This window comes from Carettochelys insculpta, chromosome 25, assembly GCF_033958435.1.
Source record: "Carettochelys insculpta isolate YL-2023 chromosome 25, ASM3395843v1, whole genome shotgun sequence".
In the NCBI taxonomy this organism is placed as follows: domain Eukaryota; kingdom Metazoa; phylum Chordata; order Testudines; family Carettochelyidae; genus Carettochelys; species Carettochelys insculpta.
Window position 1 is genome coordinate 12,995,336 of NC_134161.1, and position 19,366 is coordinate 13,014,701.

The following is a 19,366-nucleotide window of genomic DNA, read 5'->3' on the forward strand; positions in this document are numbered from 1 at the left end:
AAAAGCTTTCTCACTAGGGCAAAGGGCAATAATTAAAAGAGGTATTATTGCCAGAAATAACACACAAGACATAAACAACTGATAAGTGTATTTGAGTGCTGTGACCCTAGGCAGAGAGATTGGACTTTAATTTTGTTTTTGTCATCTTTACTGGAACCCAAGAAGCAGAAGAGGGAGTGGATGCTAATATTTACAGAACTGAGAACTCTGGCTCCCAGATGTACTCCTGGAGACACACTGATTTCTTTTTAAAGATGGGGGACATGTAGGATGCATGATTGAAGCCTACAAAAGGGACTATGGAGAGCAACCACTCACCCTAGAGAAATACATTTGCTAGTTGCAGGCACCTGAACCGTCCAGAGAAAGGATCGAAACCATAACAGCAGAACAAGAATGCAGGCAGTGGCTAACAGAAACAGGGTGGAAGCAGATGGACTAAGACTGCAGATTCCATGGTCCAGTGGACTGTGGACAATGGTGCAAGGAATGTGAAGACCAGGACCCATTTTATATCCCAGCACTACAGCTGCTCCAGGAAGGGCAAAACAACAGTTCCTGGAAGGATTGAGGAAAAAGAATAGAGGATGTTGTCTGCAATATGACTTTAGTAGATCTCAGTGCACTTCAGGCAGAGGCTGCCAGGCATTCAGCTGCCCTGTTGGGATTCATGAGCACAGACGGGACCTAAGGAACAGGCAGCTTACAGCAACTTGCATGGAACTTGAGTGGAGGTGCACGGGTTGCAGGAGAGGCATTGTGAAGTCTGTCTGCGGGCACGTGGTTGGAAAGTGACACAGCTATTCCGGCTAGCTTGTGGAGCCAGCCCGTGAGATCCTAGCAGCAGTGATAAGTGGCAATATTAGAGTGGAGACGGAGTGCTCATGATGCACAACACAAATGTTCTGAGGTCAACTGGCAAAACACTGGCTGTAGATAAGCAAGCTTATTGCTTAGCAAATATGGTAGCTCACCCACAAAAGTACCACCTACTGCTGGGCAGCAAGGCAGCAAAAGCCATAGGTTTAATCACAGTGCAAACCTGGAATATCCTCAGCAAGACTGTCACTATCGGCCCAGAATATAAAACCCTCCTTCAAGGAGGTGGACATCTACAAACCAAGCTGAAGGCAGTGGGGGGAGGGAAACCACGTACACCCAGTAAGACTACCAAAATACAGAGTCCCATTAGCCCTGGTGGAGTCACTGAAAAAAGAACGGGCAAGCGTGCAAAGAATTGGCTCAGGCCTGGCCTTAGAGCAAGGCGATTGCCATGGGCCCTGCGCTCCAGCTGAATGTAGCTTGCCAGGGCCCACTGGGCCAGCTCTGAATAGGCATTAATGCAGTTGTTAGAACTAGAACAGAATGGATCTGTGGCCTGGTTGGGGCAAGAGAACCTTCAGGTCAGCTGATGAGCTGCGTTTGACCCAAAACCACAGAACGGACCATTGAAACAAGTGATTCTACATTGGCTAGTAGAACCTCAGTCGCTGGCCATCTACCCAAGGTAAAAGGGCTTTTTGTTGTGTGTGGCATCAGGAAAGGTTTCTGGCATATTGAAATAAGTCAGCCTGCAGCCACGTCTCATCCTTTTCCCCATCTTTTTGGCAGATAGTGGAGGGTACAAATATCTAGAATATCAGCCTGGCCACAGACGTGCTCCATTGTAAACTCCACTTTTTTAACAGTTATAAAGCTCTAACTTTTTGAATCTCAGCATCCATTGTCAAATAATTGCCTGACTGCCCATTGTCTGACCCTTCACCACTTAATTTCCTGCTACCTTGATCATTTAAAAATATAAAAATATTTAAAAAAAACGAGCTTAGAACCCATCATGTTGCACAGCTATTGAAATGTACATTGATTATTTTAAACATCTTTACAACATTTAAACATTAATGTATCTGAAATTATATGTTTTAAAATCTATTTCTGCCAGTCTACAGGTCAGTGAGCTAAGCTAGCTAGTTGATATATATAGTCTCCTCCCTGGAAACTTCAAGCTCCTTAAGATGTATTTTGACCAGTTAATGTGTGTGAAGATTACGACCGTATGGAATAAAAGTTTAACCCTAGATGGATTAAGTTCAGCACATAGCCAGATCCTGCTCCCAAGTAAACAGACTACAATGACCTACACCCTCCAAATAATCAGATGGAATTTTAAATACCACTTTATTTCAGGTTTGCTAACAATGCACAAACAGCAGAGACTGATGTACAGTATACATGGTATACACAAAGCATCCAGTACAGTAGGCACTTCTGTCCTTCTGCCATACATTTTGCAAAAGAACCCCTAAAAAAAACACAACACAAACCCCACCTCACCTCCCCCACAACTGCCACAACTGATGGTGTTGGGAACCAAATCTTCTTTATGGAAGGACATAAAGGGCAGACACTCGGGTCCACCTACACAACAAACAGCAGTAGGGTTCAGCTATGCCAGACACAGCAACCCCACCAATAAATGTAGGGTATATTTCTTAAAGGGAGCGGGAGGATTTGAAACAGGAAAAGTGGTAAATTAGAGGTGTTATGTACCGAAACTATAGTCTAGGGTCTGATCCAGTCTGATCTAGTGCAGAACTCTTTGATCAACTTGTCCAATGTGATTCTGTTTCCTCTTTTCTGATCCTCCCACAACTAAAACACATTATTTCCCTTCTGTAACTAGTAACTAATCAGTCCAAGTTCTCTCTCCCCTGTACTGACATTAATTTTGTATCAGGAGAGATTACAGAACTGGAGAAACCTGGCACTCTTATCAGTGCTAATTAATCACTAAGCACTGAGAAGAAAAGCAAAATGAACATTCAAAAGCTGACTTGTTCTGCAGAGGAGGGTCATTTTTGCAGGGATATTAACCACGGCTCTTAAACAGGAGGAGATGCCATGTTGAATCACCACTGTAACTAGGTAACAACACACCCTGTCCCCCCTTCTGCACAGCAGCTGGGAAGGACCATGGGTGAGAGAGAGTTTAAGGGGCAGTTGCTTAGGTGGTGTAATTTGGTGTAACTCCATCAAAGTCAGTGGAGTAATTAAGTCAACAGATCTTTACTGGTTTACACCAGAGGATGCTCCAACCCAGAAGCACTAAATCTACCAGAAAGGAATTGTACAGTTGAAGGATGATCTATAATCCCAGTGCAATAGTCCCTAGAGCCAAACTGAAATCCAGCATTACGTGTGGTTTGTGCCCACTGTGATGAAATATAACAAAGCAGAATTCTGTAGACCTTCTAGTTGGGGTGGGAGATCTTTGGGCTCCCAGGAGATTCCTACATTACCGGCATCCCACTGTCAGAGGGAATCAACCAGATAACATTGGGTGCGGGGGTTGGAGACTAATGCATGACTGAACATCCCAATCTTGCAGGCAGGTGCTCGTTGCAGCCTACAAGACAGACTCGGTGCCCTTCAAGAGGCAGGGCGCTCAGACAGGACACTTGGATGCTCTGTGGTGGGTGCCTGAGGGCAACTCACTTAAGAACAGCATCCTGTCCCAATGTAGTCAGTGGGCTGGCTGGAAGCAGGGCATGAGAGTACTACTTGGATGCTGGGAAGTGGATGGGCCTCAGCCCCTCACTGCCAAGGCCCTGCCCCCAGCCTATTGGGAGGGGCATGAAGGTAAGAAAAGCCAGGATGGAGCCAAAGGGAGGATACGAGAAGGGGGGTGATTGACAATTATCCCACCACTAAGCAACATAGGAGTTACTCGTGTGCTTTAAAGTGGGGGAGGGGCACCTAGAGCCAGCTGCCGCTCTGAAGGCAGCAGGTCTTCAGCTGGGTGCCTGAGTTACAACCCAGCCAAGGGCCAGTAATAAAAAACAACATTCCCCTGCCTAGGTGTCTTCCATGCTAGGATCTCAAACAGCCTTGCAAGAAACCAGCAAGTAGCATGCTCTGCAGAGAGCAGGTGGGGAAATCGGGCCCCGGGGGGGCCTGATTCAGCAAGGCACATGCTTCGTTTTAAGCCCTTGATGCTGGCAGGAACACTTGCAGACTTAGGGGCCGTCTATGCTGCCATCACGGGACACAGTTGTTGCTTGAGTTCATATACCTAAACCACCTGCAGCCTGGCTCCTGGAGAAATGAAACTGTGGGAGGCATGTGCATTGGCAGGGGCTGGCCAAGCTTCCCTGAGCCTCTGGTGAGAGGTAGCCTGGACTGGAGCACCTATTACTGCAGCATCACTGCTCCAGGACCTGCAATCGCTAGATTAAAGTGAGCTCACGTACGTCCGCACAAGCTATCATCACACTCCACAACTATAGGGTTAACAGGCCCATAAAAGCAGGGCACATGGCGTAGATCTTAAGGCCAGACTGACCCACCCAATCATCTGCTGGGAGGAGAATTTGTCCCTCTTTCCTTTATACTTCAGCACCCAGAATTTTTGCAAAATAACCCTGAACAAAGAGGGTAGGGGAAGGGGGCGAAGGTCGTGCGAATACTGGGCATAGCGCAACTTGCCCAGAGCACCAGTTTGGAAAAAAGACTCCGTGTTTACTGCCTGTGGCAGTAGTGCACACCGTGCTTGTTCTTTGGTCACAAAGCACCTGGTGGGGGACGAGTGTGCAGTGCCTCCTGTAGGTACCACCACATTCTTACCTTTAAGCTTTGGGCAGGGGATGAGGGACTGCCGTTCATGCCTGTTTTAAGACCCCTTTACGCTATTAGCACAGCAAAAAGGGGCCTACGTGTAAAAGGTATCTGGCTTAAAGAGGTCTAGTTAAAATACATGCCCCCATTGTCTTAGGGATCCACTGCCCCCCCCCCCATGCACCCTTCCAAAGCACCATAGAAAGAGGCATAGTCTTCTGAGAGGAGCTAATGGAAATGACAAAATTACCCCAGGTACACAGGGGTGGCGTCAACCACGAGGAAGGAGAATAAAAATAAGCACCATAAGAATCTACATTGTTGGGTCCATACGCATAAAAAACAGAAGCCACCGATAGATGGCCGGTGTTCAGCCCTGCATTGCAATGCTATCCAGGCTGTGGAGTCACTGCTAGCAAGTCACAAAGGCATGAGTTCCTATTAGACCCCAGCACTTTATTGCCCTGGTCGTTAAGCAGGACGGTTTGTCGTCCTGGCAATGGTAATTCCTTTTGGTCCCATCTTCGCGGGGAGGGGGGACCCGTTTGAAGCCTGGAGGGAGGCTGGCCATGGCGAGATAGAAAGGCAGTCTTGTTGCCCTGGGTGTGTTGGTTGATCCTGGAAAGCAGTCCCCAGAGACCGATCCTGCCCTCGTGCCTGTCCTTCCCGCTCACACCCATAGCATCCTTGGGAAGGGGAGGGAGCCTGGACAGTTTGAGGTAGATGTCTATTTCTACTCCATCACTGAGCAACCTGTTTTATAACACCACGCTGGGCCCCTCTCATGGGTGGGCCCTCTTTCCTTGCATACAAGTCCTTTGTCTGCTGATATTCCCTATGTAACACACCCCTTGCCTCAGACCACTCCCCCTCGCCCTGCCCCCAGCTGCTGTTCAGCCTTCAGCCACATATCTCCAGCCAGAGAGACACCTGGCCTTCTTCAGAAGCAGCACCGCTCAGGTCAGCACGGCCTCAAGGTGCAGAAGTCCAGCTCCTGAGGCTTCTTCCTGAGGTTGCAGCGATCCCGAGGCAGGAGCTGGCCAGCCCACACTGTGCATTTCAACATGCGCCTCTTGAAGCCCCGGCCACAGGTTTTGGAACAGGGGGACCAGGGGCTCACCTCCCACGTGGGGCAGGGGTTGCCGCATATCCTGACGTCGATGGGCCGCAGGGCGGTGTCACAGGCGGAGGCCAGCTGGCCGTAGGAGTCACGGCAGTGCACGGCACGCTTCTGCAGCCCGTTGCCGCAGGTGACGGAACAGGCCTCCCAACCAGCCGCCGCCCACTTGTAGGACACACGTTTGTAATTGGGCCTGCCCGGGTCTAAGCGATTGGACAGGCTCAGAATGCTGTTGTTGAGCACGGGCGGGCTCTTGCTGTCTTTCCGGTAGGAGGACTTGTCGTCCTTGCTCTCCTTGGGCAGATAGAAGGAGTAGCGCACGCGGGGCGGGGTCATCTTCCCCACCGACAGCACCTCCACGGTCAGTGGCTCCTGGATGGGCTTGAAGGCCTGGAGGCTTTCCACGGCCGTGCCCGTCCCACTGTACCTCAGCACGCTGCCCTTCACCATCAGGTCCCTCTCCACAGCCGAGACGATGAAGTGCCCGTTCAGCAGGTACTTGCCTTGGCCATTCTTCAGAGCCAGGTAGTTGTCATCACTGATTAGGCCCTTGTAGCCCCGCTGCCTGATGTCAATGCTGGAGGCTCCCGCTGGGATGACCACCACGAAGTTGTAGCCATGCCTGGATGAGAAGAACAGACAAGACACACAGCAGGTTGTGTTAGAGTCACCGGCCTCACTGGCTTTTCGTTCAGCTCTGTGCATGAGACTTCCCAAACTTCTCCCTCCCGGCTCAGCCAGAGTCTTTCCCCTTGCCTGGAACGCCCCCTGCTAGACCAACAGGTGGACCCACAGCTCTGCCAGTGTGTCTCATTCCTGACCCAGAGTACCCACTGCAGCCCGACAGCAGCACTATAATTCTGTCCCAGAGACTCTCCCAGACCGGAAAAATCCCCACATGGGAGTCTGGACAGACAGCCTCAGGGTAAGTCTTCCCCACACACTGTCCCCCCATGGGCCTCAACCCTGACCTGAAATGGTCAGCTCTAGTGACGAGGGGGGAGTTCATTTTCCATGGTCGCCTCCGTCCTCAGCCCGTCTATGGAGACAGCTATTAAGGCAGACACCCATGGTGCTGAGGCCTTCTGATGTAGACACCTGTCCACTGGGAATCAGGCTGACAGCGGTCATTAATTTCACACAGTCCACTGGAATGTCACCATGAAACCATCCAATCACACCCAGTCTTGGCCCAGTCTGATTCCGACACCTACAGCTGAAAGGCTTGCTGGTCTGGGATGACCCATGGGCCACCTTGCATTTCCATTTGAGAGTCATCTTTACATAGCTCACCCCCAGCGCGAGAGCCTGGGAACCCTATGTTCCCAAGATTCAGGTCCAGCTGATGAAGCTAAAGGCAGATCTCCCATCCCTAGCACCACCCTTAGTCCCTCCTGTCCTGTGGATTTTGACACCTCTTTTATAGGCAACCTGGGGAAAGCAGCAGGCTCCGCCGGCACTCACATGGGTTTGGTGAACAAGCCCGAGACTTTCTTACAGCTCTTGTTGTCTCCTCCACACACGCTGCACTTGTCAAACTTCTTCTTGGAGCCCAGCTTGCCATCGCATCCTGCTTTGATGCATTTGCCCTGGACGCAAACCGAGGTGGAGTCGGGTGCACAGGGAGTGCCGTCCACGACCTGCAGATGCCCCACGGGGAGAAGGGAGAGCACACCCCTGGAGTCACATTATGCTCAGATGAAGAGAGTTGTCCCCCAAGGACGTGTTCCACCAGCATTCCAAGAAGGAACCTCTGGGTGCCCCTCTGGGGCTACCTAGTCTTAGGTGCAGCTTCTCCATCCTTAGCTGGCAGAGCAGCCCAGTACAGAGGAGAGCCTGACATGCCTCCCTGCTGGGCTGTGCCTTTGAGAAAGGTGCCCTTTAACTGCTGGCTGCCACATCTCTCCCTCTTTCCTCACATTGCTGAGGGGAGCACCTCACAAGCAAGCAGCCACTGAGAGCCAATTAACCCTTCGTTGGTGTCATATGCACACCACATTCCCAGTCCATAATCTGGCACTCAGCCCTGCCCCGTGTATGTGAGCCAAAATCCCCAGAGGGGAGGGTCTAGTTGTTATCCTTTATTCCTGTATTAGTGCCATAGGCATGCAATGTGGGATGCTATATAAACACAGGTCCGGGCATGGGGCCAGATCCACAGATGGCGTAAATTAGCATGGCTCCATTGATTTACACCAGCTGATCTGGCATATGGCCTCTCATCTATTCTCCTTCATGCCTCATGACAGCACTGATAGCCCCAGAAAAGGCTCATTTTTCTTGAATCCCAGGCTTGGTCTACGCTAGTCTGGTAAGACAATTGCAGAAACGCAATTCTAGCTAGAATCGACTTATTTGCAGTCGACTTACCTGGCCATCCTCACTGAGGAAGGTTGACGGGAGAGTACAGTGAGGAGTTTGAAATCGAACCCCAGAAGATTGACCCTGAACAGGTCAATCTTCAGGTCTCCTGATGTGATTCCCTCAGCTTCTGGGCAGTGAATTCTAACAGTATCGACCGCTGGTCAGAAACACCTTCCTGTTCGTTCGTTTCCCGCTGCCCTCACGTTCCCCTATAGCTCCTCACCCTATTTCATTTGCAGCAGCCCCCACATTCCCCCATACTCCCCTTGTCTCCTGCTCACCTTAGGCGCCAACACGTAGAAGTAACCCGTGCCATTAGCTCTGCAGATGAGCTTGCATTTATCCCGAGGCGAGACTCCCGAGTACTTTGGGACCCACGAGACGGTGGCCGTGAGGCGGTTGGTGCTGTGGTTGTAGCCATTGAAAGCCTCACACTGCTCCTCGCGGAAGCTCTTTCCGTGCCCTGGAAGGAGACAAAGAAAGTGTGGGTGTTTCACCTCAGCTGGGAGGGATCAGCCGCAAAGTAATGCACTGTGGCATCCAGAGCCAGACTCTCCCCTCCCTGTAACTGGTTTTATGCCAGTTCTGTTCGAGTGACAGAAGTGATATCACCCCTGAGCTACACCCGGGTACCTATGCTCTAGTTCCAAAGGTACAGCTGGTCCAACTTGGTCCTCAGATGGACTATTTAGAATTGTCCGCGTCTTCCAGACTATAGCACTCCCTGGATTTACTGCCCAAATGAACTGAACCTAGACTCAGAGGAAACTTGTCTGACTCTGGATAGTCAGGGCACGCTCTGATGAAGTGATGATATAAGGAAAAGTGGTTTGGGGAGGTGCAGTATCAGTGGCATGCAAGCTACACTTGCTAATAGAATTGTAGAATAGTAGCACTGGAAGGGACCTTGAGAAGTCATCAAGTCCAGTCCCCTGCCCTCATGGCAGGACTAAGCACCATCTAGACCAGTGTTTCTTAAACTATTTTCCATGGAACACTGGTGGTCCGTAAACAACTCGCAGGTGTGCCGTGGCAACAACTAACAACTAGCAATGATATGCGACGCATGTGTATATTTTCTGTTATTAAAACCAGATCCAATGTTAATTTACATTACCATGATACCTCATTGCATTACTTTTTTGCTGTATATGTTGCTGTTTGGGGGAGTTGTTTTTGTTTTGGTCTGACAACAATTTTTTGAACAAAATTTTCATTGGTGTTCTGCATAAAACATATTCTCGTTTGGTGTTCTGGGGTCTCAAAAAGTTTAACTCTGAGCTAGACCATTCTTGGCAGATGTTTATCTCACCTGCTCTCCAATATCTCTAATGATGCAGATTCCACAACGTCCATAAGCAATTTATACCAGTGTTTAACCAACCTAACAATTAGGAAGTTTTTCCTAATGTCTAAACTAAGCCGCCCTTGCTGCAATTTAAGTTCATTGCTTCTTGTGCTATCCTCAGAAGCCAAGGAGAACAGTTTTTTCTCCCTTCTCCTTGTAATGCCCTTTTAGTTACTTGAAAACTATCATGTCCCTTCTCAGTCTTCTCTCTTCCAAACTAAACTAACCCAGTTCTTTCAGCCTTCCCTCATTGGTTATGTTCTCTAGACCCTTCAGCATTTTTGTTGCTCTTCTCCAGACCTCTTCAATTTCTCATCTTTTTTTGAAATGTGATGCCCAGAATGGGACACAACTCTCCAGCTGAGCCCTAACCAGCATAGAGGAGAGTGGAAGAATTATTTCGAGTGTCTTGCTCACAACACTCCTGTTAATGCATCCCAGAATCATGTTTGCCTTTTTTGCAACAACATCACACTGACTCATATTTAGTTTATAATCCATTATGACCCCTGAGTCCCTTTCTGCAGTACTCCTTCCTAGGCAGTCACTTCCCATTTTGTATACGTGAAATAACACAGTGTCTGTTCCAGAGGTAACATCCTACAACAGTTGCTTGAAACAATTGTTTCCTTTTTACCCCCAGGGAAAAATGAAACCAGTGAGACTGTAAGCCTGCATGCATGGCGCACTTCTTGGCAAGCGTTGCCTCATATTGCAGGCCATATGCAGTAAGGTGGGAGCGGCCACCTGATATTATTGTGGTCTGTCAGAAATGAGAACAGGGTTTGTCATAAAAGATTATAAAGACCCCCACCCCCAAGGCTCTCAAAGGAGAATAAATGGCATAGATTGGGAACTGGCGAGGTACTGAGTTGGACAGTGACCAACTTTCCCTCTAATTTTTTCCATCCAGGTGTGGAATAGATTTTGTTATGTGCACCAACATGTGCAGATATGTGCCACCAATAGAATCACAAGCTGCTGGCTGTGGGCAGCTGTGGGCATTCTGCTAATCAGACTTTCTCCTGGGCAGACACCCAAGCACTCAGCTTACAGGGATAACAACAGTGACTTGCTCAAAGCAACACATTAAGACATAAAAACAACCATATGGTCCATCTAGCCCAGCATCCTGTCTGCTGACAGCCGCCAATGCCAGTGCTTCAGAGGGAAAGGACAGAACAGGGCAATTGAGCAATCCATCTGCCCGGCTGTTACATCAGAGCTTCTGACACTCAGAGGTTAGGAACACCCAGGAGTTACATCCCTGACTGCCCTGGCTAACAGCCATTGATGGACCTATCCTCTATCAACTTATTCTTTTTAGAACCCAGTTTTGGTTTTGGCTTTCATAATATCCCCTGGCAAGGAGTTCCACAGGTTGATGGTGCTTTGTGCAAAGATGTAATTCCTTGTGTTTCTTTTAATCCCACTGCCTATTAATTTCACACACACTGCAAGCTGTGCTACCTGAAGGAGTGAATACCACTTCTGTGCATGAGTCATGATTTTGTAGGCCCCCTTTGTTGTCTCTCTTCTAAGCTAAAGTCCCAATCTTGCTAATCGCTCCTCATATGGAAGCAGTTTCTTCCTCTTAATCTTCTAATGGCCCTTGCTGGTAACTTTTCCAGTTCGAATATATCTTTTTTGAGGTGGGGCTGCCAGAATGGCATGCATTATTCAAGCTGTGGGCATACCATGGATTTTCCAGACTGTGTTTGTTTATTTTGTCTCCATATTAGACACTCCTTGCAAGGCATCTGAGCAGAGTGCAATAAAACTTCCAATAGGACACCGGGCGGTTCAGTTATTAGGAGGGATACAGTGACCGTATCCAGGAGATGGTGAGCAAGGAGTTAACATTCTCTCCTGTGCAGAGGGAACTACACAGCAGCAGCCCCTCAGCGCAGAAGTTGTGGCTGGGGTCCATGAGTATGGCTAAGCCCAGCTGTGATGAATTAGGCAACTCCCCCCGCCTGCCCACCAGCGCATTAGCTGAGGCATATGCTGGGAGAAAGCTGAAGTGGCTGGCATTGGAGCTGGGCCCTGCCAGTGAGAAGGAGAAGGAACTGTTAACTGACCAGGCCTTTCCAAAGGGATCCACACCTGAGCGACACAAATCTGCCCTTTCAGTTACTCTTCTTGAAAAGCCAGAGCTCTCAATGCCCTTCTGGAGAGTCCTGCGAGAAGGCCAAGCACAGAGGGGCTTCAGGGTATTGGTCTCATGCTGTGCAGGAGTGTTAGGGATTTTAGAGAGCTCTCTAAGGGTGTATCTGCACATCAAAGCCATTTTGGAATAACGGCCACTATGCCAAAAAAAACTGCGAGCGTCTGCACAGCAAAACCGTTATTTCGAAATAGCAGACGGCTTATTTCAAATTCTGTAAGCCTCATTCTGGTAGGAATAGCATCTCTTCTGAAACAGATACTTTGCAATATGGGCTATATGGACAGGGAGTAAGGGCTATTTTGAAATAAACTATTCCGAAATAGCTTATTCTGAAATAACACTGTTGTGTAGACCTAGTATTTCAGATTGGAGCCCCTGGAAGCACTGTTTACAGGGGCTCGAATCCAAAATAGGGTCTATTGTGTATAGACACACTATTTCAGAATAAGTTTTGTTTCTTTGGGGGCTTCCCGGTCATGTAGACGCATTTGTCCAGAATAGCTTATTTTGGAATAATAACTCCGGAATAAGCTATTCCAGAATTACTCGGCAGTACAGACATGCCCTTAAGGCTTTCAGACCACTGCCCATCACCACAGCATCCGGGCAGCTTGCACATATCATCAGGAACAGTAGTCATGTTCAAAGGGGTTTGCATGGAACTGTTGGCACCATTTGCAAGTCAAAACTGCCTGGAGGATGGTGTTTGTGGAGGGTTCAATAGGGGTTTATCAAAAAAGATATCTGGGCATTGGAAGAAGATGAGAAAAGGGGCGCAAATGATTAGGGGGTTAGAACAGGAGAAATGAAAAAAATGGGGACTTTTCAGCTTAGAAAAGAGGAGACTGAGAGAGGATATGATAGAGGTCTATAAAATCATGGCTGGTTGGAAAAAGTAAAGAAGAAGGAGTTATTGACTTGTTCCCACAGCACAAGAACTAGGGGGCACCAACTGAAATTAATAAGTAGCAGGTTTAAAACAAACAGAAGGAAATATTTCTTCACACAACACACAGTCAACCTGTGGAACTCCTTGCCAGAGGATGTTGTGAAGACCAGAACTTTAACAGGATTCAAAAAAGAGATGGATAAATTCTTGGAGGATAAGTCCATCAATGGGTGTTAGCCAGGATGGGCAGGAATGGTGTCCCTAGCTTCTGTTTGCCAAAAGTTGGGAGTGAGTGATAGGGGGTGGATTACTTGATGACTACCTGGTTCTGCTCACTACCTCTAGGTCATCTGGCATTGGCCACTGTCAGCAGACGGGCTCCTGAGTTAGATGGACCTTTGGTCTGACCCAGTGTGGCCATTCTTATGTTTGGAAATGGAAAGTGATAGTTTGTTGTCAGTGTCACTTATGGGACCTGGCTGTCGCAAAGAGGAAAGTTGTACAGCATTTTCTAATGGTTCTCAAACTCTGGATTCACCTGTCCTCCCGTGCAAGGTGGATTCATAGCCAGATCCCTGCAGCTGCCAGTGCTCTGAGCCCAGATCTCACCTGCTTTGTCCTGAGCTTAGTGATCTGCCTTGTCCCAGAAGAGCACAGCATGGTGGGCCATACAGAGTGACCTTCATCCATAATGCATGTATAATCTCTCTTACGCACACACTAGCACCACACGCCCTGCCCTGCCAGCTATGTAGTCACTTCCACCTGCACCGTGCACAAGTATTCCACTCCACTACCACCGCCAGGTCAGGTTCTCAGCAAGGGTAAACTGGCCATGCTCCATTAGCTTCAATGGAGTAGTGCTGATGGCTCATCCCTACTTCGCACTGCTGTACGTGGTTGTGCTCAGCTGGATGGTCAGAGAGCTCCAGGCCCCACTGTCTGTCATGAAATTGTCCCTAAACTTGTAGGCTTGGCAGTGGTTGCTGTGGTGACAGCACATGGGAAATGTTGAATTTTTTGGCAAAGAAAACTTGCTTGTATTTGTGCCAACTTAAAGTGCACAAAATGTTCCAAAAATTGGATTTTGAGAAGTTATTTTGCACTTTCCCCCCAATAAAACAACAGTTTCTGTATATTTTTCGCACGCTCTAACTTTGGCTCTGCCAAGCAAAGATAACACAACAGTTGCAGTCATCTGTCTGAGCTTCATTCTCTCATGACGTTTTGTTTGTTTGATGCTCCAGGTGGAGTTAGGTCTGATGTGTCCCGCTGTAGCGGTGAAGATGCATATATCACCTCCTAATCAACATGGGCAAACGTAAAACCTCAGCCACTTCTTTTCAGGTGTGCTTAACTTTTCCTTTCTGCCCCCATTAACCAGTTTTGGTGGGCATTTGACTGTTGGCCAGGGCAGACATACCAGAGGAACAGAGTTTTATGGTATTGCCTGCTCAACTGGACTGAATAGGAACAGAGCAGAGAAGGAATGGGAGTACCCTTTCCAACAGGGATGAGACAAACTGGGCTTTCCTACAAGCCCCAGCCTCCCCTTAAACCAAAACCTACTTCAGTTTGATATTCAGGGATGTTTTCTTTGCTTCTGGCATGAAAGTCCCTTACAACTGCCAGCTTCCATCCATTCTCCTGCTCATTTTCGCAGCCTCAGGAAGCTGGGCCACTGCTCAACAGGACTGACCACACACTCAACCTGCTGAACATCTCTCTATTTAGCATTCCCTCAATGCCTGGGCACCTCACAATCTTGAGTGGTTTTATTCACAAATCTTGCAAGGTAGGCAGTGCTAGTGTGCCCATTTTACAAATGGGGGACTGAGGCCAGAGAGGGTTCATTACTTGTCCAGGAATGTGTCTCCCCATAAGTATTAAGATGGTGAGCTAACCCTTGAGCACCAGAACTCTGGCATCTACTCAGATGTCCAACTTGAGCTGCAGACAAGAAAGATCTGCACACGCAGCAAAAAGGCTGACAAACTTCTGGCGTCCCCTGACCCAAAGCGCCATAGGATTTGTGGCTCACATTTCCAAAACCCCCATCTGCCGCTAATTTCAGTAAGATCATGGCACCATTGGCCAAACAGAGAATCAACAGCAAAGGGGCTGAGCAGGGCAGCAGGCCGCTGCTTGGGATGGGTGATGTGCATCTCGGAAAAGCCCCGTGTCCATTGGTCCTTTCTTAGAACAAACTAGTTTTAACCCCCAATCAGAAACTAGCGCCGCTGCAGGTCTTTGCCCTCCCTGCCTCAGAACAAGGGGAAGCCTCACCTGACTCAGAACAAGGGTCCAGGTTACAGGAGCGGTACTTGACCCGGACACCTTCGCAGTATTTCCCTCCATTGGCAGGCGCTGGGCTGTTGCACTCCCGCTTGGCCAGCTGGACTCCCCCACTGCAGGTCCGTGAACACTGGCCGTACGGTGCCCATTTCCCCCAGCTGCCATCCACCTGCCGGGAGAGAGGGTCTTTAGAGGCAAACAGCTTTGCCCTGCAACCACTTCTTCCCACAAGCAGCCAGGCCTGTGATAGTTGGGTGCAGGGAATCAGTCTTGGGTGGCGTCACCCAGCATCGAGCGCAAGGAACTCTGCCTGCCGTGGCCACCAGGCCATGGACAACTGGCACCCTGAGACAACACCTGCCAGGCACCAGGATGAGAACAGAGCTTCTTTAGAGCAACATTTGGGGCACAGTCTTGCCTCAGCCCCAGCAACCAGAGCCTCTAGTCCTTTGCAAAGGATAATCATTCTTTCCTTCCCCTCCTCCATTCCCTCCCAGCCCCACCCAGGGCACTTGCTGCTGAGACACCCGCTGGGGACTCAGATGGGAATTGGGGGGTTTCCAGTCTCATATGCTGAGCAGGGTTCCCAGTAAGCTGAGTGCTTGGGCTGCTGCCCAGGAGAGACTCAGGTACTGCCCAGCTGAATAGCAGAGCACCCACCACACCCACATCCACAGCATAGTGCACATCTCCACATGTCTTGGTGCACATAACAAAATTTATTCCACTCTAGATGGAAAAAATTAGAGGGAACCCTGCCCAGGAGCAGGTGTTTCTCTTGGTGGTGCACCTCTGCACATGCTTCAATGCACACAACAAAATTTATTCCACCTGTGGATGGAAAACATCAGCGGGAACCCTGGTGCAGACTCCTGGCCGTGCTTGGAAGTGACCGGCAGCTGAGTGCTCGGTTTGCCACAGGTCGGGGAGTTTGCTTATTAATGGCTAGGTGTTAAAGCAACAGACACCGTTGCAGCCAGTGTCCTGGATGGCCAGAGGGGAGATGAGCCCCACTGTGCACCCGCCAAGTGCTGGCTCCGTGATACTCTGCTCCATGAAGGGTATGCTGGGGTTATCCAGCCTGGATGAGCCCTGCATATAACTGAATTCAGGCCCTAGGCCCCGGAGAAAGTCGCCGTCACTGGCTTACAGGACGATGATGAATAGCACCCATCCCCGCCCTCCCCACTTGCATCCCCCCGCAGGGAGCGGTCAGGTACTCACCCTGTACTTACTGATGTTGTGCTTCTCGACACACGCACCCTTGAGACAGAACCTCCCCTCCCCGCAGCCGGTGCCGTCGGCCCAGGGGAAGTGGCGCGTCTGGCAAACAATCTGGCCGCGGGCTTTCCCCGTGCACCAGAGCTTAGTGCAGTACTGCATGTAAGGGCAGGGCTTGGAGCCGAGGCCAAAGGCCAGTTCGCACTGCTGGTTGAGGTTGTAGCTGGTCCCAGGGAGGTCCTCTGGCAGCGAGATGGGTTTGACGGGCTGATCCAACAGGCAGTCCCCTGCAGGGCAGTGAAAGAAATATGAAACGGGTGATGCTATTCGACTGGCCTGACTCAATACTCAGCACTGCTGCACCCAGTCCCTGGAGAGTATGCAAAGCAGATGCCGTGGCTGGTGTGTGCAGACCAGCTGCCTGGCACCTTATAACTTGTGGAACTCACTGCAGCAGGAGGCCAGTGAGTAAAGCGACAGCTGGATTGTCTTCGCTCTTAACAAGGCCTGTTTGAATTTTCTAATCAACTGCATTTATAATTTCTGTGGTTTCCATCCAGCCCCTCTGGGGACAGATGTCCAAACAAAAGCTACCAATGCAACTGGCACTGGCTCGCAGCTCCATCACATAGCCAGTGGCCAGCCTCCCCTCACACTCAGATGGAACTACTGAATGTCTGCCATCTAGGGGAGTTAGGTGCATCTCTCCCATTAAAGCTGAATGCCCTTGAAAAATCCCACCCAACCCCCTTGGGTCAAGACATAACCGTGCTGGCAAGTTGCACATAGCTCTTATGTCCTGTGGCCCCCACAGCAATGAGCACAGTAGTGATGGCACATGCACAGAAAGGGGATGTAGGTGAGCAGAGGCTGATGGACCCTCTGCTCTCACCTGGCTTTGGTTTAGTCAGGCTGAAAGTAAGAAAGCAATGAGTCCAAGGCAGCCAGGGCCCAAGCTGACCTGCCCTCTGCTGCTGCTGGGCCCCGGCCTGAACGCAGTTTCTATGATTTATGGCTTCTCAACAGTAAACTGTTTAGAAAGGGAGAGCGGCGCTGGAGCCTGCGGAGCTGAGGGAAGTCCCAGCTCAGCTTTGTGGCGGCTTCCAGGCTGCAGATGTCTGGAGAGTGGTGTGCAGAGGCTTCCTCCCTCCCCACCCCCACACCCCAGCAAATGGAGGGGCTCTGATTTTTCACACTGCAGCTCCTGAGCTGTGGGACCCACTGTGAAACAAATGGGGCCAGCCACCTGCAGCTGGGAGAAGGCAAGGTAGAAGCCTGGGCTGCATGGACCCAGAGCACTGGCATGGAGCGGATCTCACCATGGATACCACGTGGGTCCTGTTGCAGGAGTAGGTAGCAACTGCCCGCCCCAATGCCTGGCTTCACTGCCGTCCCCTCCAAACTCACATCAGGGTGATGCTTGACTGCAGAGCGAGTCTGGGGTCCACCATAACCTCCAGCCACAGCCCTTCCCGCCCCCAGAGCACACCTGGCAGTCACTCTCACGGCCTCTTTCCCGTCCCCTGGCACATGACATGGGTCTCCTCACCATTGGAAAATCTGCTCTTTGGGGAAATGGCGGCTTCCTTGGGGCAGTGTGCCCCTGCAGCCCCCACAATGGGCTCCAACAGCACCCACTGCTGCCCCATGTTAACCGCCTGGCCTGGCATCTGCAGGAGGGCCTTTGCCAGCAGCGCTGCGACGTGCAGAGCAGCTCTGAGCTGGCGATGGGAATTCACAGCCTGGCACGCTGGCTATACACTAGACCTCCTGTTGTGGCCACTGATTGTGGGACAGTAGGAAATTTGGGGCAAAACAAGCCCAGGGCCTCTTGCCATCTCCCCACTCTCAGGCCTTGGCCTGCCTACGAGCTGTTCCCTCACCTGGGGCTCAGTCCCCCATGATCGTACCCTCTTCTCCTCCCCACAGCGTCACCACACGTTGTGTCCCACCCCTTGCCAGCTGCAGTCCCACTCCAGGCAGGGATCCTGTTGTATCAGGTCCACATGCCTTTATAGCCCCTTAGAAACCAAGAGCAATGAGCCACGCTCAGCACCAGCAGCCACGTCCCCTTTCCCAGCTCACCGTGCCCGCTGTCCAGGAAGTCGGTGATGATGGTGGCACTGCAGGCCGACCAGGGGTTGGTGCGGTCAATCTGTATGAGGGTGGGGGACATCATGTGGTTGGTCTTCAGCCTGCCGAAGACTTCCTCACAGACCTTCACGTTGTCATGGGGCATGTTGAACACGTGTCCTGGTAGAGCGAGAAGCGACTTCGGTCACCACCGGCTCTCGTGCTACACTTTTCACCCACGGAGATCGGCAAGACAAGCTCATTCTCCCCATTTTACAGCTGAGGAGCCTGTGGCACCCAGAAGTCACGTGACTTGTCTAGGAAGCCTATGGCAGAGCCAGGGGAAGAAGCTGGGAGGCCTGTGCCTGTAGCACAAGGTCATCCTTTTGTCACAAGGCAACTTCGATTTCTGGACCAGGAGGCTCTGATCTATCCCAGGCTCCTGTACAGGGATAGTGAGTTTAGTCTGGATGTATAGATACAAGTTGCTCCTCCCTAAATGGGGAATCGCTGGTCTGGCAACATCTGTAGTCTGGCAGGACCATGGATATTCCCAGGCCAGAGAGCCCTGGAGCCTGGGATTCAGGAAGGAGAAAGGCGGGAAGCTCAGAACCTGGCAGTGCTGGGAATTGGGGCTATGACACCCACAGCAAAGGAGCCAGAGCTGTGCTAGGGCTGCCTGGAAGGGGAGCCAGGGCCACGACAGCCCAGCTCCCAGATGAGCTGGGGCCAGTGGCAGGCAGCCCAACCAGGGCTGGCGGCAGGGTGGCTGGACAGAGCTCAAAGTGGATCTGATGGCAGGCTGGGGGGCTTGTGGCAGGGGACCTCCACTGGTCCTGGGGAGGGTGTCAGAGCAGGAAGCTCCAACGTGCATCTGGCTTGTCCCCTAGGACCCTAGCAGACAACACAAGCGACCACTGGCACAGGCCCTGCAGTAGATAATGCCACGGAGCTGTACTTTGCTTTGGTGAACCATTGCACCTGTACGGACCCTGTTGTAACAACAAATGCCTCCGGCCTTGCAGCTGCCATCACTCCCCTCCACCCTGTGTGTTCTTCCCAGATGCTAGTGAGTCACATCGTGCCAGTCCTTGGCCATTCTAACCAAGGCAGAAGAAATCCTTCCTGCTTATGAGACTAATGGCTCTGAAATGCCTGCAGCCCAGTGGTGAATGCTCTGGGTGTTCCATCCCCCAGCCTGTCCCCTCTGCCCCCACCAGGTTCTGCAAGCTCCATCTTTCATGTCTAAATCAGATCGCCCTTAAGACAGAC

General features: G+C 50.6%; 1 protein-coding gene across 1 annotated transcript in view; it reads right to left on the reverse strand.

Moving 5' to 3' along the window:
* Window positions 1–2,182: 2,182 nt before the first annotated feature.
* The window catches only part of ADAMTS15 (ADAM metallopeptidase with thrombospondin type 1 motif 15), a 33,535-nt gene continuing 16,351 nt past the window's right edge, over window positions 2,183–19,366 (reverse strand). Inside the window, exons 3-8 of the mRNA XM_074976671.1 lie at window positions 18,107–18,274; window positions 16,025–16,308; window positions 14,792–14,969; window positions 8,380–8,561; window positions 7,199–7,374; window positions 2,183–6,356 (exon numbers count right to left, since the gene is read on the reverse strand). Of these exons, the coding sequence (XP_074832772.1) occupies window positions 5,576–6,356; window positions 7,199–7,374; window positions 8,380–8,561; window positions 14,792–14,969; window positions 16,025–16,308; window positions 18,107–18,274 (1,769 nt within the window). The 3' untranslated portion in view covers window positions 2,183–5,575. The remainder of the gene's footprint in view (window positions 6,357–7,198; window positions 7,375–8,379; window positions 8,562–14,791; window positions 14,970–16,024; window positions 16,309–18,106; window positions 18,275–19,366) is intronic.